This window comes from Echinops telfairi, unplaced genomic scaffold, assembly GCF_000313985.2.
Source record: "Echinops telfairi isolate 266 unplaced genomic scaffold, ASM31398v2 ScPeMD7_655;HRSCAF=1070, whole genome shotgun sequence".
NCBI lineage: Eukaryota > Metazoa > Chordata > Mammalia > Afrosoricida > Tenrecidae > Echinops > Echinops telfairi.
Window position 1 is genome coordinate 19,475,419 of NW_022104553.1, and position 9,357 is coordinate 19,484,775.

Consider the following 9,357-nt stretch of genomic DNA (forward strand, 5'->3'; position numbering starts at 1 on the left):
CCCAGAGGGCAGGGTAGAACGGCCCATGAGTTTCCGAGAATGTAACTGTTTATGGGAGTAGAATGGGAGTCTTTCTCTCATGGAATGGCTGGTTTTGAACTGCTGATCTTTCAGATCACAGCCAAACTGGCGAGGACTACATCAACAGGGGTCCTTAGGTGGTAACAACTCTTTGTTGGAGTGAATCATACAATAATCTAGGGCGGCGGTTCTCAACCTGCATAATGCCGCGACCCTTTAATAACAGTTCATGTTGTGGTGACCCCCCCCAACCATAAATTATTTTCATTGCTACTTCATCACTGTCATTTTGCTACTGTTAAGAATCAGGCGACCCCGTGAAAGGACTGTTCGACCCCCAAAGGGGTCGCGACCCACAGGTTGAGAACCGCTGACCTAGGGTTTGCAGTGGAAATTTGATATGGTCACTGCATGGTCAATTTCCATTTGTTTCATAAGCAGGGCTCATAGACTTATCTTTATTAGAGTAAAGCAGACTGTGGTGTTATTAGAGCAGAGGACAGGACAATAGCGCCTCTCACAGGAGAGTAAATGGAACCGATGAAGAGGAAAAGCACAAGACCTAATTCAACAGGGCACAGAGATGACGAGATCTGTGAAATGAGGACCAGCCTCAAAGGGAGCAAAAATAAACAGACCCTTCTCCAAGAGACTAAAGGGACTTTAGCTCCTCCAATTTCCTGTGCTTCCTTCCATCTTAGATGACATTTTTCATCCTTCTATTTATTTTATATATTTTTGGAATCCTTACCCTTTTATGTTTTCATTGCTTTGTATTCAGACAGATAGAGTCTATTATACAGAGATAAAACTTTTGGACAATTGCATCTCTTAGAATTATTTCAATAGCTTATCCTCTAAGATGACAAAAATATTTGACTCTTTTGTGCATTCACAATCACCTTCCAAATCAATAATATACTTACGTTGTTTATTTTTTATATCATGGGGAATGAGTTTCTGTAATAAACCAACACTGTCCAGTAGAATAATTGTTCTGCCATGATGGTTGGATCTTACATCTGTATTGTCCAATACATTAGTCATTAGCCATATGTCTTACGCAGGGTTCTCTAGAGAAGCAAAACCAGTGAAGCTTTTATATGTATGCATATATATAGAAAGACTTTCTCTCTCTTAAGGAAATGGCTCACGCTGTTGCAGAGGCTGGCAAGTTCCAAGTCCATGGGTCAGATGCCAGGCTGGAGGCTCCTCCTGACTCACGTATCTGCAAGGGCTGATGAACCCAACACCAGCAGATCAGGCAGCAGGCTGCTGGCTGCTAAGGTGAATGAATCCAAAGTCAACAGGCTGTTAACTCAGTCTGCAGAGACTAATGATTCCCAGGATTGGCAGGCAATATGGCAGACCACTGACTCAAGGTCAAAGAACTGGAAGTCAGATGATGATGAGCCAGATGCAGGCTCCAGACTCCGAAAGTTTGGCAGAATGCCAATGTATATAGGAAGCACATAACATCCCCAGTGAAACTCCCTTTCAGTCAAATGGCTGCTTATAGCAGATCGCATCAAGGAGGGGATTGCATTATAGGAGATTTCATCATGGGAGAGTACTACATTTTAATTGCTGAACCAGTGAGAATCATGGTTCAGACAAATTGACCAACAACCTTAAATCATAATACCACATATGGATACTGAGCTTTTAAAATGTGGTTGGCAACACTGAGGAACTATATTTATTCTTTACTTATTTTACATTTATATAGGCAAGTGTGATTAGTGGCTATTGAATTAGTTCCACACTATCTAGGCATTTATCATTAACATAGGGAAGGTAAGACATGGTGTGGTCAAATTAGTATTTATATGGCCTTTTACTTTGGTTCTTTGGGAAAACAGTTGGGTTTTTATCCTAAACACTTGAGTTACCTTTGCCCCAGTTAGTTTTCTAACCCAGAATGATTGTTACTTTTATGCAGGCTGATTGGTATTTCCTGGGTAAGCTGCACACAACTTGGATTTGATCTGGCCTTACAGCCTGCCCTGTGATTGGCATGCACCTTGCAGGGATTTATCACCAGACTATGACCTGAGAGGGGACTGGTCAGTTTGTGGCACTGGCGGGTCAGCTATCCCTTGAAATTGACAGAATTGTAGATAGAAGGGGTCTTCAAAAAAAGCGCATGCAATTTTAAGATAATGGAAAATTTCCATAAATGTTCGTAAGCCCCCTCATAGAAGCAGCCAGCTACACAGAAGTTTGAGACGGAAGAAAGCAGAAGGAAGCAGCAAGTAACAGTGAGAGAGGCCAAGGACTTCTTACAGAGCTGGAACATGGATCAAGGGTTATAACCATACAGACTCTGTGGAGCCCAGCAGCACAGTCCATGTCAAAAGGTGGTGTGGCAGAGAGGAGGCATGTCCTCAGGGGACATGCACAGTGAAGAGCTTGCTTGCTTGCACAGCCAATAGGATCTGCCCTACTGTAAAATAAGTGATGTGCTCTCCACACCACCATCCAGACTGCCTACATGCTTCCTGTTCTTAAATTGTAGCCTGCTGCACTTGATCACACGTTGACCCTATTACTTCCCTAGTAAGCCCTAGAACCGAGTATGGTCTGTGAGTTCTGTGTGTCCATTGCAATGAATGATCAAACTCAACAGAGAAGTGCAAAGTGCCATGAGAGAGAAAGAGGTATCAGAATTGCAAGAATGGAAGTATTTTCGAAACACCAGTTCCCTCCCTCCAAAAGGAATGAGCCTGGGGTTTGGTGACTTTCAATCTCTTCTCCCCTTGTGTAGATGAAGTCTGATATCCCCATGCTATTTTTATAGGAAACAACATTGGTACAACTCGGAATCAGGAATCAGAAGTCTGGGAGGCTCCTTGAGAGAGTACATCACTCCCATCTTCAGTGCAAGAAAGCTTTTTCAGCAAGCCGGCCTCTCTCCAGGAATTCCTCTCTTCATCCTCCACATGACAGGCCTGCTCTTGGCCATGCATATCCCCTTCTCAGCCATCCTGGCTTCCTCTTGAATCTCTCACACAGGTTCCTCTTGGGCCTATTAGAACGGGCTTCCTGGTGTTCGTGCACGGCCCTCCTCAGTTATGTGGATCATTCCGCCTTTGGCTTCCCTTCTGTCAGCATTTGTTGCTGAGCCAGCCCATAGCCAATATAGCACCATTTTAACTTTTAGCTGCATTCCTAGCATCAGATTTCTGTCATCACCACGGAGTCTGCTGCAGGGCCACTTCTAGGTTTCTTGTTATCTTCAGTGTTAACTAGACCCACGTTCTGGCTCTTTTAAGTGGTTCTTTGCTTCCTCTCTGATTCTTCTCTCTTTTCTCCTTTCTGCTCTTTTCTTTCAAACTTTGTGACTTTGGCTGCACATATAAGCAAACTCTTCACCAATTTCAAGGCTTGAATCTCCCCCTTTGTGTAGACCAGGGCAATGAAATAATCAGTGCCATCTTAGTAAGCCACAGTGACTTCATCCCCATAGTAGGCTTATAAGTCTTTCATTTGCATAGTTTATTGACCAATCCCTCCAAGTGCACACCAGTTCTAAGGCAGACTGCAACCCAGAGTAGACAAAAAGTATCAACACAGCAAGGTGTTTCCAGCTTGTCCTGGAAATGTCAATCAATTTAGACAAAAGTTAAAAAAAAACCAAAAAAAAAACCACCAACCCTCTGAGTCAGAAAAGTAAAGCAAAGGTAACTTCTCAGGGCTTACAGAGAAAATCAAGCTGTTTTCTTCAAAGAACTCAGGCAAAAGGCCACATAAAAGAATTCAATTCACCAGTCTTGCTTAAAGGAAATGGAAATTAGCCACACTTGGTGCATACATAGGAAGTTTATCCTGTGTGAAATCTCTGATGTTGTATGAGGCACGTTTTCTTCCTTAAGGCCTTACAGCATTCTTTGCATTGTTAGGACTTCTCTATATTATGAGTTCGCTGGTGTACAAGGAGATTTCTCTTTGAGGAAAAGCCTTTTTCACATGTAGTGCAAACGAAGGGTTTCTCTCCTGTATGAGTTCGGTGATGTACTGTTAGCCGGCTTTTCACGGTGAAGCCTTTCCCACATTCCTTGCATTCATAGGGTTTCTCTCCAGTATGGATTTGTTGATGGTCAATGAGTTTGTTCTTTGTGGTAAAGCCTTTTCTGCATTCACTGCAGACATAGGGTTTTTCTACTGAGTGAGTTTGCTGATGAATGATGACATAGCGTTTCATGGTAAAGCCTTTTCCACATTCATTGCACATAAAAGGTTTCTCTCCAGTGTGAGTTCGCTGATGCACGATGAGATTGCTCTTGTAAGCAAAACCTTTTCCACACTGAGTGCATATGTAGGGCTTTTCTCCAGTATGCGTTCGCTGATGTAACATTAGTCCACTATTCACAACAAAACCTTTCCCACATAAATTGCATTTATAGGGTTTCTCACCAGTATGTGTTCGCTTATGTACAATGAGACGACTCTTCAGAGGGAAACCTTTTCCACAGTCAGCACACACATAGGGTTTCTCTCCAGTATGAGTTCGCTGATGTATGATGAGCATGCTCTTCACAGTGAAGCCTTTTCCACAATCACTACATAGATACGATTTCTCTACTCCATGATTGCGACGGTGTATGATGAGGTTACTCTTCCTAGGAAAAGCTTTTCCACAGTCATTGCACACATAGGGTTTCTCTCCAGTATGAGTTCGCAGGTGTTCATTCAGACGGGTCTTCATGGTGAAACCTTTCCCACAATCATTGCAGACATAGGGTTTCTCTCCTGTGTGGTTTCGCTGGTGTATGATGACATAGTGCTTTGTGGTGAAGCCTTTCCCACAATCACTGCATATGTAGGGTTTCTCTCCAGTATGAGTTCGCTGATGTATGATAAGCATGCTCTTCCCAGTGAAGCCTTTTCCACAATCACTACATATGTAGCATTTCTCTCCTGTATGAGTGCGCTGATGTATGATGAGATTACGTTTCCCAGGGAAACCTTTTCCACACATGTTGCACACAAAGGGTTTCTCCCCAGTATGAGTTCGCTGATGTTCAATCAGACGACTCCTTATGGTAAAGATTTTTCCACAGTCATTGCAGATATGGGATTTCTCTAATTTATGAATTCTCTGATGTTCAGTGAGCCTGGACTTTCTGGAGAATGCTTTCCCACATGTACTGCATCCATAAGGTCTTTCTCCTGTATGAACTCTCTGATGATCAATGAGCTGGGACTTCTTCAGGAAGGCTCTCCCACATTCACTGCATATATGGGTCTTCTCTACATTGTTAACTGTCTGACGCTGAATTACTTGGAACTTAGTGCTGGTAGGATTTGTACTCATAGGGAACTTAACTGCAGAATGAAATTGTTCACGATTACCATGCAGGAAAAATTTCCCATATCCATTAAATTTAGCAGAGTTCCTAATTTCATAACTTTTGTTCTGATTAGCTAAACTTAAATTTGATTTCAGAGTTTTTATATATAACTCAAACATGTCATGATTTTGCCTAAAAGGAAAATGAATTTTGCTATGATGCTCAACATTCCCAAGCACATGTTCATGGTATTGTTCCAAACTCTTCAGCATTCCTGGATTTCCCAAGTGACTTTGCAGATGACCATCAATCTTGCAGATTTCTAGGAAAAGAAGAGAATAATGAATACCTTCATGATCGTGTCAGAAATAAAAATTTCCTGTGTATGACATAGTGGCTCTTTAGTGAAAACAATATAATATGGTGCAAAGTAAAATACAAGTCCATATGCTGCATGAATGAACATGGGAGCAAAGCATAAGGGGTTTTTAATGAAAGCATCTAAACCAGAGTTTGGAGGCACACCACCCTACAGAATTTGGAAAAACACCAGATCACAGAGATGCAGGAGACAAATGATCCAAAATGATGAGGGCTGCATTTGTTCATTCCACAAATATCTGATGAATGGTTCTCATGTATGAGTCACTATTCTGGTGTGAGGGTATACAGAAATCTTCCTTATTATCTTTGAACTTCAACTTGATTTAGAGAAAACCAAGATACAAACCGGGAATTGAAGATTGGTAAATGTAGTTTGAAAGATCAATAAATTGTGTGAGGTGGGAAAAGCAAGATACAGAAGCCAAAAGAAGTACAAAATTAAATCACAGGTTCAATAGGAGTGTGTGTATAATAGATCTTATGCCAGAGAGTATTCCATGCAGAGAATGACGAAAGCTTGAACATGAGGCGAGGGGCTGAAAGAACGAAATGGAAGCATGGAGGAGAGAGGTTTTGAATGAAAGTGAGGAAGCAGTGATTACTTTGCCAACTATAGCCCTTGAACAACTGGGTAGGCAGAAGTTTCTTGTAATAAGAGGAGAAGTTCAGAATGTGTAGAAAATAAATTATACATTAAGAAACATAAGATTTGGAGATGGTTAGGAGGTAGATAGATAACAAGAATCTTATTGGATGTGTCAGTCTTGACAAAGGTTTGAAAATAGCACAGGAAGGTTTTGGAGTGTTTTTGTTTGTTTGTTTGTTTTTTGCTGTTTCTAGTTTTCTTTCTTTTTTTTTTTTGAGTTTTTATATATAACTCAAACATGTCATGATTTTGCCTAAAAGGAAATTGAATTTTGCTATGATGCTCAACATTTCCAAGCACCTGCTCATGGTATTGTTCCAAACTCTTCAGCATTCCTGGATTTTCCAAGGAAGAAGAACAAGGTATCAAGATGTCTTAGCTACCATAAAGGACAAAGTACTTCCAGGATCAGGTTTCAATTTTATGGGCACAAAGTGGAATGGGATTTCAGAGAAGGAGGAATCTAATATCTTTTAGGGTTGTGAAAAACATTTCACAAGAAAGAGACAAATAGATATCCTGTCTGAATGAAGCAAACACACCAGGTGCATGCCTATGCCTCGGTTCTTCTCTTACTTGATCAATTAGTAATGGTACACAATGTTGATGACTTTTCCTGGAAAGGTGTTGGACTTCAAGCATGGCATCAACTCTTGAATGCTCCTATCTTACCATTTGCTCACTTAATCACACACTTTATTACATACTTATCTGTGTTTTAAAGGCATCCTGATGGTGCAAGGGTTAAGCACCAAGTTGGTAACTGAAATGTTGGCAGTTCGAACCACTTGGGGCACCTCAAGACAGGCCTAGCTAACTGCTTCTAATGATCACACCCTGGAAAACCATATGGAGTCCTACTCTGCTCACATGTGGGCGTTATGTGTCAGAATTGGCTTGGTACCAACTAATAACAAATTTGTCTACAAAGACTTAGAAGTAAAGGAGTTCTGCTACTAGGAGAAGAATACATAAAGGTTCTGTTTGAGTCTTCTGATACCCCTCATGTGGGAGAGAGAACCAGGAAGAGAGTGTATGAGGACAAACTCTCTACATTCATATGTTAAGGAGTCTGGGAGGCCAAGGCTCCCATGGAGGAAACCTTCATGTTTGTGGGTTGGAGTATGTTCCACTCACATTCTCCTAATTAAAAGTTATTCCCCATGGTGACCCCCCATAATAGTGCCAAATCTAAGGTGCTGTTTGCAAACACATGGTCACTGATTATACACTTGGAGGTCAACTGCTTGAAGGGTATCTGCCTGAAGGTTGTCAGCCATTTAAGGCAATCAGACCCTATATTGTCTGTCCTACCCTAAGTAGGGCCTGTTTTCTTCTGAAAAGGATAATGGATTGTTCCCCTGAAGGAGAGCTCAGACACCCAAGGTCAAACCAACTCAGACAACGAAGGTTAGGCTGCCATCTTGACTCTAGAGCCCGCCCATCTTGTGACGTATGTGCCTTCCTGTCACATGTATACCCCTAGTGCCTCCCCTTCCTATTGTGTGTACAGTATACCCCTTGGTCATCCCCCTCCTGTTATGAGTATGTGTATTGTACAACCCCTTCCTGTTACACATGTAGTTACCTGTAATTAGGGGGGCTTGCATGCCCCTAGAGTATACAGAAGCCTTGGTTGGAAATATATTCTCTCTCTCTCTGAACCTGGCTCATGAGTCATGACTGCGAAGGTGAGCACTTGCAAGCTTTATCTTGTCTGATGTCTCTTTAATTTACACCTCAATTACACAACCGCCCCTTGGACCCATTCAATTGTGGGGAAGCTGGTCCCCAGCACCCTCACGCTGTAATACCTCTTTTCAATGACCTGGTCACCCACCCTGCTGGTTCTCACTCACCTGGGTAGATCCGCCTGTGGGTTCCACCTCCTGCCATCCACAGCACTCCCTGTTCCGCCATCGAGGGGGCATCTGGGTTGTCGGCTTGATACCCTATTCATGGGAAATGAACACCACGGAGACATACTGAATTGGAGCAGAGTGGGAAGCCAAGAAACTGGATGAAAATGTAAACAGCTCAATTCTCTGTGCTCATAACTATGGGTTTGGAAGGCTGACTCTGGTGGGGGAAGGCTCTCACAGTTCTGAGATAGAGAAATAAAACCTAATGCTCATTCTTCAGACAAAAAGAGTTCTCCCCACAACTTCCTTCCTTTTCTGTAAAGCTCCCATTTCAGGGCACCTAGCTTTTCACTACTGGCTGAAAATACCTATCTCTGAAAGTAGACAAAGCCCTTTTAGCTCTTACCACGATAGAGTCAGCTTTTCCTTTGTGTCTCAGCTGCCGGATACTTAATAATGAAGTAGCCACCCTTTTCTTGTAAGTTAGGAGGAAGCCAGATGCATATCATTCTCCAGGAACAAACTTCACATATAGCTTCTATAAAATGTGACTTCCTACAGACACGGAGCTTCTCACACATACTGTTGAGAATGTGCTTCTCTCTCTATCATCCTCTGTCTGCTGTTTACTATCTTTAAGAGCGATTATCACCATTTGTTCACTTGCCTGCCAGACAGTTCTTTTGAGATGGTTTCCCAAAAGAGGTCAGGGTCGCTCAGATTCACATGTTGTCCAATCTACTGTGTATGTGCCAGATGGAGATATGCATACCTTGCTCCTATATATACTGTTTATTATGCTGGCCCACACTCTCTGATTCCAACATCAGGAATGAGGAGCCCGTTTGCCCTATCTTTTCTGTCGTCTTTTTCTTCCATAATTGCACAAGCTGCTTCTAAGGGCCCATTGGGTCATGGAGCTGGATCCCACAGGGTAGGGTATGTCAAGGTGAGAAAAACTGACATTTGGGGACTGGACAGCTTTCATATGCACAAAGTGAAGACTTTTCTTTCAGGAAAGGGCACATTCTATGTTCTTGTAGAGAGAATAAAAAGGATCTGCAAATCCATCACTTTAGAGCACTGCTGTGACTTCAAAGTATAAGCAACAGATAAAGGAAATGCCACTGAATGGCCTTCTGCATAGAAT

At 42.2% G+C, this 9,357-nt stretch overlaps 1 protein-coding gene across 1 annotated transcript; it reads right to left on the reverse strand.

Moving 5' to 3' along the window:
- Positions 1 to 465: 465 nt before the first annotated feature.
- On the reverse strand, positions 466 to 8,295 carry LOC105979349 (zinc finger protein 432-like). The gene is made up of 2 exons (XM_045292564.1): positions 8,205 to 8,295; positions 466 to 5,637 (listed from the first exon to the last, which is right to left on the reverse strand). The coding sequence occupies exons 1-2, from the start codon at positions 8,263 to 8,265 to the stop codon at positions 3,920 to 3,922; spliced, it is 1,779 nt and encodes a 592-aa protein (XP_045148499.1). The 5' UTR covers positions 8,266 to 8,295; the 3' UTR covers positions 466 to 3,919.
- Between the last annotated feature and the right edge of the window lie 1,062 nt (positions 8,296 to 9,357).

Coding starts and splice junctions, on each gene's coding strand:
- LOC105979349 (XM_045292564.1), bottom strand. CDS start 8,265: ATGGCGGAACAGGGAGTGCTGTGGATGGCAGGAGGTGGAACCCACAGG. Junction 5,638..8,204: donor CCACAGGCGGATCTACCCAG/GTGAGTGAGAAC, acceptor TTCTTTTCCTAG/AAATCTGCAAGATTGATGGT.